General features: G+C 41.7%; 2 protein-coding genes across 6 annotated transcripts in view; both read left to right on the plus strand.

Moving 5' to 3' along the window:
• Nucleotides 1–13,462, plus strand: part of ATP13A3 (ATPase 13A3) — a 78,583-nt gene extending 65,121 nt beyond the window's left edge. For 3 of the 5 annotated variants that reach the window (XM_087818235.1, XM_087818237.1, XM_087818236.1), the window contains 3 exons: nt 1,618–1,698; nt 3,302–3,391; nt 10,005–13,462. In XM_087818235.1, the coding sequence (XP_087674361.1) occupies nt 1,618–1,698; nt 3,302–3,391; nt 10,005–10,202 (369 nt within the window). In that variant the 3' untranslated portion in view covers nt 10,203–13,462. The remainder of the gene's footprint in view (nt 1–1,617; nt 1,699–3,301; nt 3,392–10,004) is intronic. The other 2 variants (XM_087818238.1, XM_087818239.1) reach the window with 2 other exon arrangements.
• A 4,518-nt stretch (nt 13,463–17,980) lies between these two features.
• On the plus strand, nt 17,981–19,636 carry GP5 (glycoprotein V platelet). The gene has a single exon (XM_087817813.1). It carries the CDS (start codon nt 17,981–17,983, stop codon nt 19,634–19,636), a length of 1,656 nt encoding a protein of 551 aa, XP_087673939.1.
• The last annotated feature ends 391 nt before the right edge of the window (nt 19,637–20,027 follow it).

Below are 20,027 nucleotides of genomic sequence, written 5' to 3' on the forward strand. Positions count from 1 at the left end.
TTATGCTGAATCTTTGTTTCTCTTTTTACTCCAGTCCCATTTGTCACCTAAAAGGAAACTATTATTTCCTTTACTCACAACACTTCTGACACCAAATGTGTGGGAGTTGTTCCCACACCAGCCAATTCTCCAACTCTCTGGACACCAAATGAGTATCTTGCAATTCAGTTCTGACACTAACCACCTGGAGTTAGTGCAGACCCCACAATTGAAGGGCTCAGTCCCACAAGACTATACCACAACTTCAGACACGAGTTGTAAGTCCTAGGTTGTCACCTGTACTGACCAACCAGCTATAAATTGGTTCCCACAATCCCCTTTTCAGGTTTGATAATTTGCTTTAATGGCTCAAAGAACTTAGGGAAACACTTATGTTTACTGGTTTATTATAAAGAATATAATAAAGGTACAGATGAACAGCCAGATGAAGAGTTACATAGACTCAGGTCTTCTGGAAGGGTCCTGAGCACAGGAGCTTCTGTCCCTGTGGAGCTGGGATGCACCACCCTCCCAGCACATGATGTGTTGACCAACCCAGGAGTCTCCAAAGCCTCTAGTTAAGGGATTTTTTTAGTGGAGACTTCATCACTAAGCATGATAAATTATTAACTCAATCTCCAGCCCCTCTTTTCTTTCCTGATGATGAGGAAGTGGAGCTGAAATGTCCAGGCTTCTAATCATGGCTTAGTCTTTCTGGTGACCAGTTCTCATCCTGAGGCTATCCAGGAGCCACCAAGAGTAGCCTCATTAGAACAAAAAACATTTCTGATCCACAGGAAATGCCAAGGGATTTAGAAGCTCTGTGTAAGAGACTCCTGTCATCTACCTCACTCAGGAAATAACAAGAGTTTTAAGAGCTAAGTGTCATGAACCAGGGACAGAGACCAAATACATATTTCTTATTATGATGCCACCACTCTAGTTCAAGCTACCATCGTCTTTTCCCTGGATTACTATAGCAGTCTTCACCCTTCAAATCCTTCTTGCTGGAGTCATCGGTGTTTTTCTAAAACATTAGGTCATATCACTCCACAGCACCTAGCACAGTATCTTAGGTACTCATTCAGTGAATGTTTGCTTGCTAAAAGGATGAATGCATGAATGGGATTTTTTTCTTTTTTTTTTTTTTAGGCCGTATAAATTAATCACAGATTTTAAAGTAAAAACTTAGATTATATTTCTTAAATTGATATGTATAGTTCTTTTATGAACTTGTCTTTATAACAGTATAGTGTTTTGAGTAATACTTCATTGTTATATCAGTATTTGTCTGCCTCATTGTTTAAAAACAGGATTTTATTTTTAAAATGGGGACTTGTTCGAAATTTATGATCTAGTAGAGCAAGGGCTGTTGAGTCTGAGTGATTAGGATTTGACACTAAGCTCAGCCACTTGAATATTTTTTAACCTCAAGTTATTTGCCCTTTGAGTTTTATCATCTGAACAGTGGACATAATTAATGTCTCCCTTGTGCCACTTTTGAGAATTGAGTAGGTATTCTGTGTGAAGGTGCTTGGTGGTACATAATAGGAATTTGATTGATTTTAAAGTTATGATATAATGCTATAAATATCAACTACATACTACAATTTTAACTTAAAAATTTTTATCTTACAGATAGTGTGTGTACCATATCAGTGGCGTATAACTATGCTCATCATTGTTTTTGTAAATGCCCTTGTATCTATCATGATGGAGGTAAGCACTTCAGATAATCAAATAGCTACCTTGCTGCTTTGGGATTCTTGGTAATTTAATGGTAATGGGGGCAGAGGACAGGTAGCATTTTGGAAGCCCACAAAGGTTCAGTTTCATCTTAGTTAAATTTATTTAGCCTTTTCTTCTGACATTTTCTGTTAACTGATAGTAGTCATATTAAGGGATATCACTTAGCTGCACTCATACAGATAGGAGAAAATAAGCAATGAGATAGCAGAAATTAGCGACTGATAGAAAGAAGATTGGTGCTCAGACTTGTCCGGGGAAGTTAGGAGGCACATCAATAAAGAAGAAACCACCAAGCTAGGGGTGGGGGGGTGTTGGTTCTCAGGCAGCCCATAAACTGGTGGCCAAGAAATCAGAATGGGCTGGTACCACCAAGTCCTGTGATGCATAGTAAAATCTCCCATTTAAGGAAGAAAAGGGAAGGGGGCTTTCTCCATGAAATGTTGTAAATATTAATAATAAGAGAGTTTTTTGAGAATATAAAATAATGACCGTTATGAATTTACCCAGTCTCAGCATTGATTGCTGGAACTTCCTCCTTGATATTTGCTTTTAAGTTCCCTCTAAAGGTTTAAGTATTCTTTGATCCATTGTACATTGTAGAGTTACTCTCCTGTTAGGATCACCTTTAGATCCACTTCTATAAAAGGAGCTACTGAGTTCTCATTTGCTGTTTATTAGTATAACTTTGTCTGTTCTCCAAACTATTACTATTCAGTCCTACAGTAGCAGTATATGAAACGGGAAGAGATAACAGTTGTGGTTTTTAAGTTAAGGTTCCATAGGGCATGATTTTGAATTAAAATTAGGTAATTTGTAAAATGTATACTGTAGTGATAATAGTTCTAGACTTGGAAATTATGCTTAATTTGTTATCTTTCTAAAAGATGACTTGGTATCTAAATTTGGACCATAGTGGGCAGCATGTATATTATGATACTGATCCTTTTAAGTTGCCCAGTGGAATGTATTCTTGCTATTGTATGACCAATAGAAAGTGCACCCAAAACATTATATTTTAAAAGCTTTTCTTTTTCTATAGGATAAGTTCATCTTTTCACTCAAATGTTTAAGATAAAATATATTTTTAAAAAACATTTTATTTTTTTTAGGGAATCCTTTCACAATCCCTTGTAATTTGTTATTCTTGCTCACTAGCAAAATAATTATTTTTGCTGGACTCTGATGAAATCATACTCATATATAGATATAGCTACACATAGGTATAGAATTAATTTTAAATACTGAATGGAAATAACTCATTGTTAAGAAAAAGACTTTGGATTATAAGCATTATTTTTAATATGGGAAAGACCTGATTATTCATATAAAAGTCATGTTTTGTGGAAAATTTAGAGGTCCCATTTTATCAAGAATTTTATGATGATTTATATTTGTCATAAAAGTCATGTTTTTATTCTTTGCCCTTTTGCAATATTAACAGAAATTCTCTATATAAAAGTCAAATCATGTTTTTCACTGATGATTCAGCATTGTGTGATCCTTTTTAAATGTGCACATTTATAAAGAGTGACTTAGTCATTTTTAATTCTTAACTCACTGGAATATCTCTCAGAGCTTCTGCCTTGACATGGTCCTTTGGAAAGTTGTGTTCAATCGAGACAGACAAGGAGAGTATCGCTTCACCACCACACAGCCAGCACAGGTTGGAAATCAGCACTTGCTCTCAATTCTTCATGTATATCTAGACTCTTTCAGTTGTGTACTCTACAGAGTGCTGTTCTGTTGTGTGTTGCTTCAACTCTTTCCTTACGCCTGGCATTTCATTTCCTGTAAGGAGTCCTAGAGAATTCATGGCAAACCTCTGTTTCAGGCTTTTCAGGACTTCAGAAATTTCATAAGTCTCTTTTCCATTCCAATCCTTATCTCATGTGTGTGTAAAGGTCTTGTCCTCAGTGGTGAGAGTTAATTTTTCCATTTCTTTCTGACTTAAATGTTATGTTTTTGGTTTTCATGAATCCCATTAGAAGCTAAATGAGATTTATGTAAACAAAGTTATGAAATGGGAATTATTTCTAAATGAATCAGAGTCCAAAGGTCAGAATTTTCAGCAATTATTTCTGATTTATTATTACTGTATCTTAATTATGGGTAGCTTTTAGGCTTTGCTCAACATATGTCTCTCGTCATTCAGAAAAATTTTCAGACAGTGCTCATTTGTATATAAACCATGGCTTAGGATTTTCTACTTTTTGACCCATTATATAGCCTATTATTTGAAAGATATGCAAGCTCTGTGATAAAGAGAGAAGAGAATCAGATGACTAAAGCCCATATCCTAGTTACGGTATTGGCATATAGTTTTTTATAGAATAGGTTAGTCTTATTTTTTAAACTGATGCCATTGAATTCCATATAGCTCTACAGCTCCTTGGGTACAGAGAACTTGGCTGTGCAAAGTTTCCCCCCTCATTCTCTTACCCATCTGTGTGTAGGTGGGTGAGGTATTCTCAATCTTTTACCAAAGATTTCTGAATCTAAATCTTTTGCTCATCATGAGCCATGCAAGGAAGCTTGTAGAGTTCAAAAAGATTCCTTGGCATTGCTGAGTTGGGTCATTCACTTATTTTTTTAAAAACCCAAGTAGCTCCTTTAAAACATTTGAATTGGAAATCCCTCTTCACTTTTCAACCAAAATTAAATGGCAGAAAATTCTATCACTTGCTACATCTCTATTTTTTAAACATTTGTTAATAAGTATCTGTCCTTATTTTTAAGAGTTTGTGTCTCTCATGTGCAGTCCTACCTCTAAAGCGTTTAGGGGAGAGTGAAGGGAGAGAGTGAGTGGTCTAGAGCAGGTAGCTCCAGCATGTCCCATGTGCTTACCAGTTCTGAGGATCATTGACTAGAAAAGAATTTTAGTCTTCATTTTCTGTGGTCATGATTAAGAAAGCACTTCTTTAAATTATTGGCTTTAAAAAGAGCTTTTATAACCTCTTAGAATGATATACTTTTGCCTTCTGACATTTGTGTGTGTAACATGGTGTCACTGTATTTGTGACCCTTCAAGAGCCAGTTAATCAGTCATATTACTGTAAGGCTGTGGTTCTCAATCAGGGGCATCTCTCTTCCCCCTGGGACATTTGGCAGTACCTGGAGACATATTTGGTTGTCAGTTTAGGGGTGGGGTGGGGCTGCTACTGGCATGTAGTTGGGTAGGTGCCAGGGATGCTGCTAAGTAAACATCCTACCATAATACACAGGACAACCCAGAAGATGTGGTCCAAGGTGTCAGTAGTGCCCAGGTTGAAAAACTCTGCCATAAGGCGAAAAGTAAAGTAAAGGCAAGGCTGGCCAGCTACACCTACGACTTCTGGGGCTGCTGTAGTTTTCCCTCACCAAACTCCTGTTCCACATTTGCCCATTCTGTGCACTTTCTACCAAGATTCCCATGCGCTCTTCTCAGACTGCTGCTCCCAACCTTCTGTATTAATGTCAGGGAAGAAAACCTTTCTCTCCTTTTCCTTCCTTACCATATACACCCAGACCATTGAGTTGGGTGGAAAGCTAAAGACCCTGGACTAGGCTTCAGGCCTTAGTTGAATTGGGAAGTCAAAAACCTCACCTGGAAATCTCTAGTAACCATGTCAGAAATACCTGGTGACCTGCAAGGCACTATGCACTTCCAGGATCCTTCCAATTTTAAGGCATTTCTAATTTCATTTTATACATAGAGAAAATTCAGTCCACTTGCCAAGGTTTTGCATCTAACGAAATGGCAGAGTTGGGCGTTGAAGCCAGGGTTTCTGGTTTTAGGAGGAGTGTTCTTCCCACTCTACCACATTGCCTCACATACATGGGACCATACAGGTGTAAATTAATGTGACAATCACAGGGCAAAATGGAGACAGACATAGCTACTGTTTTCAATACCTACGTTCTATTGTAGACACTGTGTGAGGCATTTTGTATGAATTCTCTAATTCTTACGACCACCTCCAGATATATGGATGTCCTTAGTTTCTCTCTCCTGGTTTTCACAGATGAGGATACAGGGTTAGAACTGGAATCCAGATTCAGATTTATCCTGACCCAGCTCCGTTATATTTCTATACCAAAAGCTCCTATCCTTTAAAGACATAATAAACTTTTAAGTATAATTTTTTACTTAATAGTAGACATTTTAGATACTGTGTTCTTGGCCTACTGAACATTCATGCAGCGAACCTAATTTAGATACAGGAAGAATTTTTACATAATACTAATTTATTTCCCATAGTGATTGTTTTTCTTAAGGATGTTTGGTAGCCTGAATCAAATTGAAAACAAGTTAAGTAAACCACGTGCAAATAATCAAAGTTAAAACTTTTATGTAGCTAAATATTTTCCCCCAGATGTTAATACTTATTCTGTGACCCCCAAAAAAAATTTTAAAAAATTACTGATATATTAATGATTTTCAAGCAAAAGTATTCTTCAAAAAATGCCTTTGAGCTTCACCCTTGACCTCTACTGAATGAAAAATTTTCAGTGGAGGGTTTCATCATCTGTTTCTGTACAGCTTTACCCTGTTGGAGAAGATCTGCACTGCATGTTCTCTTACTGGGAAGCATTGGTGCCTGTCCTCTGGTAAACTGAGGCTGCTTAGTGGTAGATGTAGAACTAGAATCGTGTATTTTGGTCCTGCCTGAGGATTTATGCCTGATTACATTTTCCTTTTTGGGGGCAAATCCAAGTGCTAGCTGTAGTCTATATGCCACTTAGAATATTGTTTGAGCTTATTGAGATAGAATGCTAATTCTGATTGTCCTTATTGGTTTTATATTCAGGATTGGTATGGAAGAAGACTTTTATGAAAACCATAGTACCATTATAACATTTCCTACAAGCATGGCTTTATATTTTACATGCTACCCATGAAAACATTTTCTAAAAGACACTGTAAAGACTAAACTGGCATTGGAGTTCTAGAATGAACAGTTTGTAATGGTCTGAGAAGCAGGAGAATTGTAGCTGTTGATCTTCTTGAAAGTTCTTTGTGGTTTTTCTGTTGGTCTGTGGTAGCCTCTTTCCCTTTTCTGAGGGATACACTTGGTTATTTAACTGGGGTTTCCTTTCAGGAGCAAACCAAAAGCTTCAGTTGCTGGGGCTCCTGTGTTCTCCTGCTTCAGAGACTTGTGCCCAGGTGCTCGGGGAGACCCGAGTGCTCACTCTGAGTCCTGTGATGCCCCCGTTCTTCGCTTTCCTGTTGCCCAGTGCTTGCCTTTCTCCTCTTGCCGCCATCTTCTCTCCCTTGGTTTATTTCTCATTCCAGCATGCCAGTAACACCTTTTGTTTTCTCTACCAGTGAATTATATTGTGTTGGAGGATGTGTATGGTATGTTTGTGCTTGTAAACTAACAAACCTATGCTTGCTTATAGTGTATTTTTTGTGTATAATGTTTGAGAAAGGCGAGAGCACAGGAACAAAATATGTGTCTAATTACAGTGGAGGGGGTATCCCTAGTGTTTCTTGTGACTTAATTTATTTTTCTGAATAACAAGTGTACCTTGCTTTTAATAGGGACATGAGGATTTTTAAAAACATACACATTGATGTAAAAAGAATACTATTCGGCCCTGGCCAGGTGGCTCAGTTGGTGGAGTGTCATCTCGTACACCAAAAGGTGGCGGGTTCGATTCCCAGTCGGGGCTTATATGAGAGGCAACCAATCAATGTTTCTCCCTCCCCCCCTTCCTCTCTCTTTAAAAAAAAATTTTTTTTAAATCAATAAACATATCCTTGGGTGAGGATTTGAAAAAAAAAAAAAGAATACTATTCAATTGTGATTCTGGTTGCAGTGAAATTGGTTTTAATTTTATTGCTTGCCTCACTTCCCACAGGTAGGGAACGATGGATTTAGAGCTGTGTATGTGTGTCTTCCATTTGAATCCACTTGGCTGTGACTTTCCTTAACTCAGCCTGCTCTGCATTGCCCTTCAACCCTGCCGGCTCATCTGGACAGACAAGGCCTATATGTTTCTGCTTTGTTGTTGTTTTATTTTCTTAAAATCACCATTCACCATTAACCTTTTTCTGTGATCCTTTAACAGTGTTACATGCCATAAAGTAAAAAGTGACAGCTTTCAGATTGATTTAGGAACAATGATCTTTTCTGCAACTAAATTGAAGACTTTAAATACATGGGAGAAAGATAGATCCAAGTAGTGAGCCCTTACCTCAGATTAAATGTTAAGGTTTGTTGTGTATGAGCCTACCCTAGAAAGCAGTTGTCGGTTATTTGGATCACCTGAAAAATCCTTTATCTAGTCTCTTCTGTACCTTAATGCAAAATATTTTCTTTTGGGATTCTTTTAAGGTGATGGTAATAACTCCCATTTTAGCTAGATGGCTAGTCTTCAAATCTGTACCTTTCCTCTCCCCCCAGAATTATAAAGTATGCCTTACTTGTGACCACAGTTTTTGCCTATACATTCTTGGTAGCAGTGCAGCTTACTGTGTTTTGTTGACAAAGTAAGCAGACCTTTAAAAACACTCAGTTTTTATTTATAGTGTTCTCTGTGCTGCCACGTGCCCACACCACAGTTTTGGAGAAGGAACGAGTAATGGGTTCCTGGTGGTAGTCTCAATAAAAAAGGGAAGACCTACCAAGTCCAAATATGGAAAAATTTAAAAGAGTTTTCATTTTAAAGTATTTTGCTGTTCTCCACTGGCAAATGTAGAAACATGTTTCAGGACATGCTATAGCAAATCAGCCCTTCTTAATCGTGAAGGTATTTTGGATGTTAACATTAGAACGCTCCTCTCAGTTACCTTATGCTTCCATTTTGTGAGATTACTTCCATTGAGATTAAACCTAATTGTAGCCTGGGTTATGTGTTGATGGCAAAATAAAACTGCCTGGGGTTTAATTTTACTTTGGAGAAGCGAAAGCCAAAATAATTAAAAGTTGACCGTTATTTAGAGGTGACTGTACCTACAGGTCCTGGTGTGGTCGTTTAGGTTGTTTGTTGGTCTTCACCCAAGGATATTTTTTCCATCGATTTCTTAGGGAGAGTGGGGTGGGGAGAAACATCAATCGGTTGCTTCCCACAGCTGCCCTGTCCAGGGTCAGGGATCGAGCCTCCAACTGAGGTACATGCCCTTGACAGGAATTGAACCCATGACCCTTCAGTCCTCCTGCCAATGCTCTAACCACTGGAGCCAAACTGGGTAGGGCTTATTTAGTTTTATTTCATTTCTTTTTTTAAGATTTTTTACTGATTTTTAGAGAGAGAGGAAGGGAGAGGGAGAGAAAGATAGAAATATCATCTGTGTGACAGAGAAACATCGATCCGCTGCCTCCTGCACACCCCCTACTGGGGATCAGCCTCCAACCTGGGCTGACTGGGAATCGAACAGGCAACCTTTCGGTGCCTGGGACAACGCTCAACCAACTGCGCCACACCAGCCAGCGCTTATTTCATTTCTTTATCGCAAACTTCAGTTAAGGTAAATTCCGAGGGCCTCTGTTGAATTTATACATCTGTACAATAACAAGGGACTCTGCTTTCTTGTTTTTCAAGAATTACTTACCTGAGGTCACAGTCATTAAAAACATCAGGCTTGATCAGAAGGGTTTCAGTGACAGCAGAGCTTTTATAATGGAATAATACTAAGAAATAGTACTTGCTTTATAGCTTTGTATGTAATTCTTTTTAAAGGTGGAACACCAAGAGAAACCATCATTATAAAATAAAATTGTTTTTATATTAATGAAAGTGTGGTTTTAAAAGAAGTGATTGACATTAAACATGATCTAAGTTCTGATTTTGACCTAACAATATTTTCATAATGTTTTATGTTTTGAAAGGTAATATTAACAGTAATGATATTTTTACACTGCTTTCTTCCAAAAATGACCAGGTAGCTAAGTTGTTAGGAGTAATAGTACCAAAGGATAGTTTGGGATGGAATATGAGGGTTTCCATATTAAATATTAAAAATTTTTCTCTTTCCAAGTAGTTTATTCTTAATGCATTAAATGTTTTGTGTTATCCAGATCTGCAAGTTATTTTAAAAATGAACCCAAATGCAAGAGGATAGATATGTAAAACTAAATAAAATAAATTACATTGATAACTAAAACATCTAATCTTAAAAAATGTTCCTAAATAATTGAAAGCTGACTTTTTTACGTGGATTTTTTTTTCATTTGTTTGTGCTCAGAAGTCATTCCCTCTTATTTTTGTCCTGTTGATGTACTCTGTTTTAACAAACCTGTTAAAAACAACCAGCCTTTAATCTACTGGCGTGTTTTTTTTCCTTATTTCCTTAGGAGTCAGTGGATTATTGGGGGAAATGCTGTGTGTCCTGGGCCCTGGACTGTAGAAAGAAGATACCGAAAGCAAAGTACATGTATCTGGCTCAGGAGCTCCTGGTTGATCCAGAATGGCCACCAAAGCCTCAGACAACAACAGAAGCTAAAGCTTTAGTTAAGGAAAATGGATCATGTCAAATCATCACCATAACATAGCAGTGCATCGTCTCGGTGGTATGCTAGTAGCAGTATTGAACAGAATGTAATTTAGGACTTTCTGATCCTGTGTGTCAGAATGGCATCGTTTCAATCTGTGTTCCTTCTGATATAGTAGCTAATTTCAGAGCTTTTTTAAAAAACAAAAAACAAATAAAAGATTGGCCTGCCAGGTAAATTAATAATCAATCTGTGAAGTCCTCTGTCTTGATTTAGTAACTCTGGATGTTATATTTCCACAATTTTCTGGATTGTTCCCTCAGTGGTACTCTTTTATAGGGTATAGAAGAAAGTTGGTATTTGGTAGGGTTTTAGACATTAGCTTTTGAGACTTAGTTTACACCTTTAAATTTATTTTCACAACCCTTAGAGAAAGCCCTCCTTTATGTATAGGCCCAAAATTTATGGTTGCGAAATAAAATGGGTGTTAGCCTCTAGTGAAAATAGGTAAAAAGCCTGTTGTTTTCATTCGATTCCAACATCTCTTCAAAGAATTCTATGTAACCCCCCCCCCCCCCCCCCAATTCCTGTGATAGCTGAGTTAGGAGTGGGTTTTATGGTGTTGCTCATAGAACAACTCAGGTAATTTCCACTTATGGTTTTATATTTTCTGTACAAACTGCCTGGGTTTTATTTTTCTGATCCGCAAGGTGCCTCACTGCCTTCCTGAGATGTCCTCCCACTGTTAGCTGTGCCCTGTTGTCTGGCGTCCACAGTATCTGCAGTTAACCGTCGCAGACCTTTTTCACCAGGACAAGAGGCTACTCCTCTTGGTAACAGATGTGGCTCTGCCTTTCTGACATCTCGTCATACCTCCTTTTCTCCTGTTTTATGTTATTTTTAATGTCTTTTATTTCCTACTTTTTTAATTTCCTAAAGACATTGGATAATAGTTTTTTGCTGGGGTTTTTTCTTTGAGTTTTTTGAGTTAGATTTTTGCCTTTTGAAATTTTTAAGATTTGCTCTATGTCCATCCTGTCAATAATAAGGCTTAAAAAATGCATGGTTTTGAACCACTGCTATTTTTTTCAAAGCAGTATGAACTTGGCGAGAGTTTGTTTTATGCCATTAGGTGGCGCTAGAGGTCAGAGCTTACCTATTTTGGATGTTTACAAATAAACATATTTTGGTTGTGAAACTTTCTGGGAGAAAAGAAAAATGGAAATAAAGTTAAAAAATAGACATTGTTTGAACCAAAAGAAATGTGGATAATACTTTTTACCTTTTTATTTTTCCTAGTTAACATTTAAATTCTAAACAAAATAAAAGTAACTTTAAAAATACCTTTATAGGTAAGATCCAGCAGTTTGACAAAGCCCACAGTTATGATAAACAAGGAAACTAGTACTGCTGTAATATGGACACTAAGCTACTAAAATTATGTGACATTACCCTGTGTCCTTCCTTAGTCAGTAGCATGCGTGTGCTCTTCACGTCTAGCTGGTCATTATTTCCCTGATCTATACTTACCATTTACCATATGTTACCCAGAACTGTAGAATCAAATGTTCTCATTTTTTGTGTTGCAGAGACATGAATGATGTTTGGTAACTATAGGAAATGTAGGTTACACTCAGGATCACTGTCATTGCTATTGCCACTGATGATTTTCACAAAAAATATAATAGAAGCTTTCCATTAAAAACATCATGTGATATTAATACACATTAGATGATAAGAACAATTGTTCCATGAATGATTCTATGAAGCTATGCATCTTAGACCTCTTGAGCTGTGAATTAGCACTGTTTTCTATAGTTACTAATTCTTTTGATTGCTTATTGCTTATAATTTCCACATTTATTTCCAACATGTACAAGTGTTATTCTTCAGTGATATCCCAGAATTGTAAATCTTATTATTTGATTAAATGCTGAAGCATATAATTAAGGTAATTGCTAAGTAGCAGCTTAAAAACCCAATTATCAGATTGTATTTAACATCTTTAAGAGCATGATCATAAAGAGCTATATTTTTTACACCCTCCCTTTTTTTAACATTTAGATTTTATAAGGGTTTTATATCTCATCTGTCCATATTGTTTGCAAAGGAAATAAGATTTTTAGGTAGATGGAAAAGCATTTGTAGGAAATTAGATTTGAACGTAGACTAAGTGGGTTGTTCATGTTGTAATTGATGGCTTCCAGAATATTATTTGAAGACTGTCTGTGAATACAGGTGTGGGTCCTATTCAGTGCCATAGATAGAGTCCTCTCTGTAGGTCACTATTACATAGTAATTTTGATTCTGAATTTCACATTAAATTATTTGAGTGTATACAGACCTAAATTTTAAAATCTGTACATATATTATTTTGGTGTATTAAGATTAATAAATATTGACGATTTAAATTTTATTTATGCACATACTTAAGGACAGAAATGTCCAGGAAAGTAATTGTTAAATAATGATATGTAACTTTTTAACTTTTAAAATAAATAACAAGATTTTTAATGTGTGTCTCCCTCAGGGTTGTTTAAAGTTTTTGGTTTTTTTTCCTCCCTCAGATATAAATAGTGGTAACTATGTTTTATATCTTCTAGCACCAACTGCTGTAAAGCAATGCTGCAAATAATGCTTGAATAAAAGTGGCTAAGCCAACAACAAAATAAATACTTTTTATATTAGTTTTATAATCCTTGCATTCAAAAGCTTTCCAAATTGCACTTGCATTTAAACAAAACTGTTGCAGTTTTTACTCTATTTATTTTTTTCCTCCGTTTATGAAAATGCTGCACAGTTTCAAAGGCATGGTAAAATATCAGTGTTTATATATTCTGTTTCCAAAACAGTTATACATACACTATTCAAAGAAGAGCAAAATTCAAGCTTTAGAAAACATTCTAAGATTCCTTGCATGTAATTTTGACATATCTGAGAATAGGTTTTTGTATATTTATGGTGGGAGGTGGTTGGGAACTTTTAACAAAATACGGGGTGTTAATTTTTGTACAGTCTGTGGGTATTTACACATATTTTTAATGTATTAAATTTGGTAATTATGTGCACATTAAATTAATAAAATAGTTAACTTCCTGTTATGATTTGTTAATTCCCCAAGACTTTGGAATTTTTTTAAGAGACTTTATATCAGAAATGATACTGCATCTTTATATTTTTACAATTGTATTGCTGCTCAAGAATGGTACCCTGGTGTCAAAAAGGCACACATTCGTAATCGTACATTCAGCGCTGTAAATAACCTTATGAAATCTGTTTTTCAGTGAAGCTATTCAAAATAAAAATGTAAATGAATGAAATAGCATTTCTTTTTTCTTTCTTTCTTTTATACATTTGTTTGCTTTTAAAGTATATGAGTACTGCCCTCTCTGGATTTATTTTCCTGCTTAATGCTTTCCCATTTCGTTTTTTTTTAACTTTGGATTTTTGAAGGAAATGAATACAGCATTCCACATTTATGTCTGTGACCATCCGCGGAAACCTATCCGTCGGCTACAATGTAGAGCCAAATGTTAAGTGTCAGGAGAGCTGAGGGAAATGGTGAATTGTAAGGTTAGGGAGTTAGTCTGTTACTGGTTGGGAAGATGAACCCAGAAGCTAATACCATGTAAGACATGGTATGCTCGAAGTGAAGGGCCATCCATGGGTGCAGAGAGCCCTCCAAGGAGAGAGGAGTTGTAGAGCTAACTGCTGGCTGTAGAAATCCCACAGAAGGCAGGTTTGTGTTGGGCCTTTGTGCTTGGTAGGTGTCGCCTGGCCTGTTCTGCAGATGTGCATCCTCCGCTGTGGGCTGTGTGGCTGGCGTGCTCTGATGGGTTTGGGTGGTGTGACGGACAGCTTGAGCTCAAGTTCTGTGCACTGTGGTTTGTATAGCGGATGATCACGTCCCCACAGCCTGCTGGGGTGGGCACAGTTCTCGTCTCTCCTTCCTCTTCCCCCGCATCACTGCCAGTTGCTTTATTATTAGTGCATATTGCAGGGAAGGGCAGAAGGAGTTCTAGGAGTTTGGATGAGACTGTCCCTGTTCATAGTTGTGGTTACTCTGCAGGTACAGAGATCCCTGCTGTGCCCTGGCCTCTGAGTCTCCCCTGTGGAGGAAGAAAAGCATCTCTCACCCAGGCAGACACCTGCTTTTGAATGGCCAAACCCCATAGGCCAGGGTTCTGTGACTTACCCAGAAGCCACTTAGGACAGCAGATTCCAGCTCCAAACACTTGAACTTGGGAGCCATCAACTTCATTGGTCAAAAGAATTCTCAGTACCTTTGTTTATTTGTTCAGTGGATGGACTCATAGTGTTTGCTCCATTGTTTGCAGCTCTGTACCCAGTTTTCTCTTCTTAGACAATCAGAATGTCCTGCTGTCTTCAAAGAACAAAACTTGGAGGCTGTTCAGACTGGAGGTCTTCCTGGGGAAACAGGCTAAAGAAGCTTCACCACAATTTGACTCCACGTCACTGATTAGTCCACAGTACTTCTTCCCAATCTATCACGTCTGCTCCCTGGCGTTTTCATGGGCAAAGGGCCTTTCCCTCGATATGCCTCTGCGTGACTCACTGCATCACCAGAATATTTGTTCTGGGCTCTGGAGCTCCTTCCCTGGACTGGAGCTGAAAGACAGCGCACGGTCCCTGGCAGTGGCTTTCCCTGTGGTTTAGGGCTCATGACTCAGAAGGTAATTTCGGTCAGTTCAGTATTTATTGGGCTTTAACTACATTTGGCTACATCAAAGGCTGATTGGATTTCAGTGCTTTTTCTACACCTGCAAATGTCCCAGATGGGGAAATTCTTCTGAACCAGGGTAAAATAATTTAAGAACCACTTCTGTGCCACTCCAGTCAATGATTCCAGAGGTTAATGTTTGTTCTGACACGGTTCAAGCCTGACTTTCTCTGTTATGTTTTAATACCTTTATCCTTATGTTTTTTCCTTCAGCGATGCCATTTTCCTTTCTAAATCACTTTATTTTTGCATTAAAATTTTTTAAAGATTATATTAAATATAGGCATGTTTAATAAAAATTTAAACTTCATGGAAAGGTATGTGAGGAAGTCCACCTATTCCCTGGTTTCTCCCTCAAAAGGTGAATACTAAAGTTTCTTGGGTGTATCATTCTAGAAAAAATATGTATATATACTCATGTAAATATGTTTTTTAAAATGCTACACAAGTAGAATCCCATTGTGCTCTGCCGCCCTTGCTTTCTGTCACTCAGTGCGTCTTAGAAAGTTATGTCAGCACTTGGAGCTCAGCTTGATGCACTTTGAAGTCTGCAAGGCGTCCCGTTGCACAGATGTACCATAATGTAAGCCACTCATTCCCTGTTGGTGGTCATTTAGTCTTGCGTTTATTTTTCTGTTACAATCCCGCAGTAAGTGTTTTTGTGCATATATCTTAATGAGCATATCCACAGGGCATTTTTATCAGTGGAACTGCTGGACAAAGAATATGTATACTTTCAGTTTGGTTCATACCACTAAATTTTCGCTCCAGAAAGTGTGCCCTAATTTATATGCCCACCAATGTATATTTTCAGGCTTTGAACTTTAAAAGGTTATTTTAGTGTGGTACTGGTGCGGGGATCATCACATAGCTCAGAAACAGACCCACACGCCGATGAGACGCTGGTTCATGGCAGTGCGGACATTGCAGCGCTGAGGGAAGTCGGGGTTTATATAAACGGCCAGGACAGCTGGTTATCCTAATGGGAAGAAAATAAAGCTGGGCTTGGCTCACGTCATACACAAAAACCAACTCTAGATGGATTGAAGACCTAAAAGCGAAGGACAAGACTATGAGGTTAATAAGGCATTACAGGGAAATGTTTTTCTGATTTGGGAGGGAAGGGGCATTTATTTTAATAGACACAAAAATCACAAATTAGAAAAGATAGCTTTGCCTATCATAAGATTTATGTCAAAAGACCGCATAAAGAAGGTGAGAGGCAAACCACAAACTAGTTGAAAGTAGTTGTAGCACCTATAACCAACACAGAATCAGTGTCCAGAACATATAAAGATGCCTATAACTTAGTTTTCTTTTTGACGTAAGCATACGTATTTTGCATATAGACAAATAGGCAGAAGAAAACCCAGATTTCTCAGAAGATGAAGTGACCCTTAAAATACGAAAAGGTGCTCGTGTTCACTGTTAGGGAAATGAAAAATTAAAACCACGCTGACAATCATTTCATCTTAATTGCAAAAATTAAGTTTAAATTTCAACTGCAGTCCGAGCTGTGGAGCACAGGGCCTGTCACACATGCAGGGGCATCGCTTCGGTACAGCTGCTTTGGGAAGCGGTTTGACATTGCTAAGTTACGTCGAACATGGGAACACCCTTCAGCCACCCCGGTGGTGCACAGTTGAACATACTTGAGAATGTTTTCAGCCTTACTGTTTCTGAAAAGAAAGAAATTGAGTGGAGCCTTTGAGAACAGTCTTAGCCTTACTCTTCCTCCAAGGGGGAGGGGGGAACTGGGCTAGAGAACTGGACAGTGTGGCATGAACAGGAAGCCCCCCAGGAAGCCTGGCCACCTAGGGGTGTGGCTGCTCCGCAGGTCCAACTGGGTCACTAAGCCTCTCTAGCATCACAGAGTTATATCCTGCCATTTATGGAGAAACTTCTCTCCCTCCTGCTCTTACCACTCAGCTCTGACAGTAGGATTTATGTTATATATGGTTTTCCAGTTTCAAAGTCTTTGTCATCAAACCCCAGGATGTGCCCTCTGAGATAGGGCCCTTTCCGTGACTTACTCTGTTGAAGTCTTTATCCTGAGGATGCAGGGATACCACCCTTTTCCTCTGCAAAGTGCAGAATCACAGGCGAGCTCTAAGCCTTTCAGTCGCTTCGGGGTGCAGGACCATTTCAGGTAAGGCCAAATATTTTTAAAATTAATACGGGCAACTAGAGGGCTTGGTTAGTCCGTGCGTGCATAAGAAAGAAAATTCAGCTACAAGAAACGATTTGTGTAAAATTACACTTGAGAAACACTGTTTTGGCAGATTAGTATTACTGTATTTCACAGATGATTCAATGCCACGAGTATTAATTTTTTAAACATCTTAGAAATGATAGCTTCTTGTTTATGGTTCAGTCAGAGATATTATTCTCAAAATCTAGCTCCGTGACCCTGGTTCAGTTACTTAAACTTTCCACGCCTTAGCTGCTTCATTCTCTGGGGATAATAGTATCTGCCTCCCCGGGTTAGGGAAGAATTAAGCGAACTGATTCAAATAAAGCGCTGGCATCGGTCCCTGTTCGCGGGGGGCCAGCTGAGGGTATTCACTGTTGGGGGGCGTTTGTTGCTTTAGCGGAGTAGGTGGCACTGCAGATAGAGCTCGGTTGTGACAGAAGCAACCAGGCGGCGGCTGTGCTACACGGTGCTGCGCCCTTGGTAACTTGGTTGTAGCCGCCGCCGGGTAAGGTATAAAGTCCAAGGCTGAGCTGTTTTCTCAGAGGCGCTGCCCTGCGACATCTGGAGCTTGAATGTGACAATGAGGATTCAGTGAGTTCTCGCTATGCAAAGATTTTAAAGTCTTGGCTTTTCTATAGCTTGAAAACGCTTTAATTTCAGTGCGTTGTACTGACAGCGGCAAGTCAGTAAAAACAAAAGGATCAGACCTCGCAGTGTAGAATCGAAGGTCTTTTCACCACCCAGGAAAAAAATCTGCACGTCGGAGGAAAGCAGGGGACTTAGCTGTACCCGGATTACAAAGTCAGTGGCAGTCCTGGCGAAAGAGTCCCGCCTCTGCGAGATTAAATTCCCGGGGATACGAGAGCCAGTAGGGGCGTCTGCCGTCGCCCACAGGTCGCGGGCATGCTGGGGAGCGCCCTGCTGTGCGCGGCGCTCGCGCTCGCGCGCGCCCTGCCCGCGCCCTGCCCGCGCGCCTGCAGCTGTGTCCTCCGCGACGCGGCGCAGTGCTCCGGCAGCGACGTGGGCCGCATCCCCGCGCTCCGCCTGCCCGCCAACCTCACGCACGTCCTGCTTTTCCACATGAGCCGCGGCACCTTGCAGAATCACAGCTTCAGCGGCATGAAGGTCCTCCAGCGCCTGATCATGTACGACAACCACATTTCCGACGTCGCTCCCGGCACCTTCGACGACCTGATAAAACTAAAAACCCTGAGGCTGTCGCGCAACAAGATCCCTCACCTTCCAGATGCGCTCTTCGATAAGATGGTGCTCCTGGAGCAGCTGTTTTTGGACCGCAATGAACTCAAGGGCCTTGGCCAAAACATGTTTCAGAAACTGGTAAACCTGCAGGAGCTCTCTCTGAGCTACAATCGGCTCGCTTTCCTTCCCGCCAGCCTCTTCACACACCTGGGCAACCTGAGAGTGTTGAATTTATCGGGAAACAAGTTGACTCACCTGCCCAAAGGATTGCTTGGGGCACAGGCTAAGCTTGAGAAACTTCTGCTCCACTCCAACCAGCTGGTCTCCCTGGATCCGGGGCACAGAAGCCACGTCCCTCCCCTCGCGCCTGGGGCCTTCGACCGGCTCCGCAACCTGGTATATTTGACTCTCTCCGAAAACCAGCTCCAGTTCCTGCCCTCCGCGCTCTTCCTTCACTTGCACAACTTGACCCTCCTGACGCTGTTCGAGAACCCGCTGGAGGAGCTCCCGGAGGCGCTCTTCGGGGAGATGGCGGGCCTGCGGGAGCTGCTGCTGAACGGCACCCGGCTGCGCACCCTGCCCCACGCCGTCTTCCGCAACCTGAGCGGCTTGCGGGCGTTGAGGGTGACCCACAACCCGCGTCTGACAGCGCTCCCCGAGGGCGCCTTCCGGGGCCTCGGCGAGCTCCGGGAGCTCGCCCTGGACGCCAACCGCCTGGCCTCGCTCCCCGACGGCCTGCTCCGCGGCCTCCGCCAGCTGCGCCAGGTGTCGCTGCGCAACAACCAGCTGCGCGCCCTGCCCCGCGGGCTCTTCCGCGACCTCCGCAACCTGGAGAAGGTCCAGCTGGAGCACAACCTGCTGCAGACCCTGCCTGGCGACGCGTTTGAGGCCCTGCCCCGGCTGGCGGACGTCCTGATGGGGCACAACCCCTGGCGCTGCGACTGCGGCCTGGGGCCGTTCCTGGCGTGGCTGCGCGGGCGCCCGGGCCTCGCGGGCGGGGCGGAGGAGCCCCCGCGGTGCGGCTCCCCGGGGCAGCTCGCCGGCCTCCCGCTCCGGGCCCTGCCCCCCAGCGACCTGCGGTGCCCGACCACCCAGGGCCCGCCTCCCCGCTCGCCTGCCGCCACCCCACCGGCCCTGCCCGCCGCCCCGGATCCCCCAGCCTCGGGGCCTCCCAGCTCAGCACCCGGGGCGCGGGCCCAGCGGGTGGCCGAGGGCGGGCGTCACGCCCATAGCCTGTTCTGGGGAATCTACCTGCTGCTTCTGGCCGCGCAGGCGGTGATAACCGGGGCCATTGTGGTCGCTATGATTAACCTCGGCCGGCTCTTTCGAAAATTAATCCGAGAGAGAGCTCTTTTCTGAGTCACTGGGAACACTTGGCAGTTAATTAAAACGCGGCCAGAGCATCATTAGAGCCGCCTCCCCGCCAGCCCGCCTTCCCCCCCCCCCGCTCCCCGCCAGCCCGCCTTCCCCCCCCCCCGCTCCCCGCCAGCCCGCCTCCCCCCCCCCCCGCTCCCCGCCAGCCCGCCTCCCCCCCCCGCTCCCCGCCAGCCCGCCTTCCCCCCCCCCCCCCCGCTCCCCGCCAGCCCGCCTCCCCCCCTCCCCGCCAGCCCGCCTCCCCCTCCCCCCCCCCCCCCCCCCCCCCCCCCCGCTTCGGCGGAGTTGCCTTTGCTTCGTAAGCTGACTGAGCCGCGCTTCGCCCTCCTCGGTGCGCCCCGCGAGAGGCCGTGTCCGCGTCCCCCGCGCCCCGCGG

This window comes from Miniopterus natalensis, chromosome 6 (genome assembly GCF_054644295.1).
Source record: "Miniopterus natalensis isolate mMinNat1 chromosome 6, mMinNat1.hap1, whole genome shotgun sequence".
Taxonomy (NCBI): Eukaryota; Metazoa; Chordata; class Mammalia; order Chiroptera; family Miniopteridae; genus Miniopterus; species Miniopterus natalensis.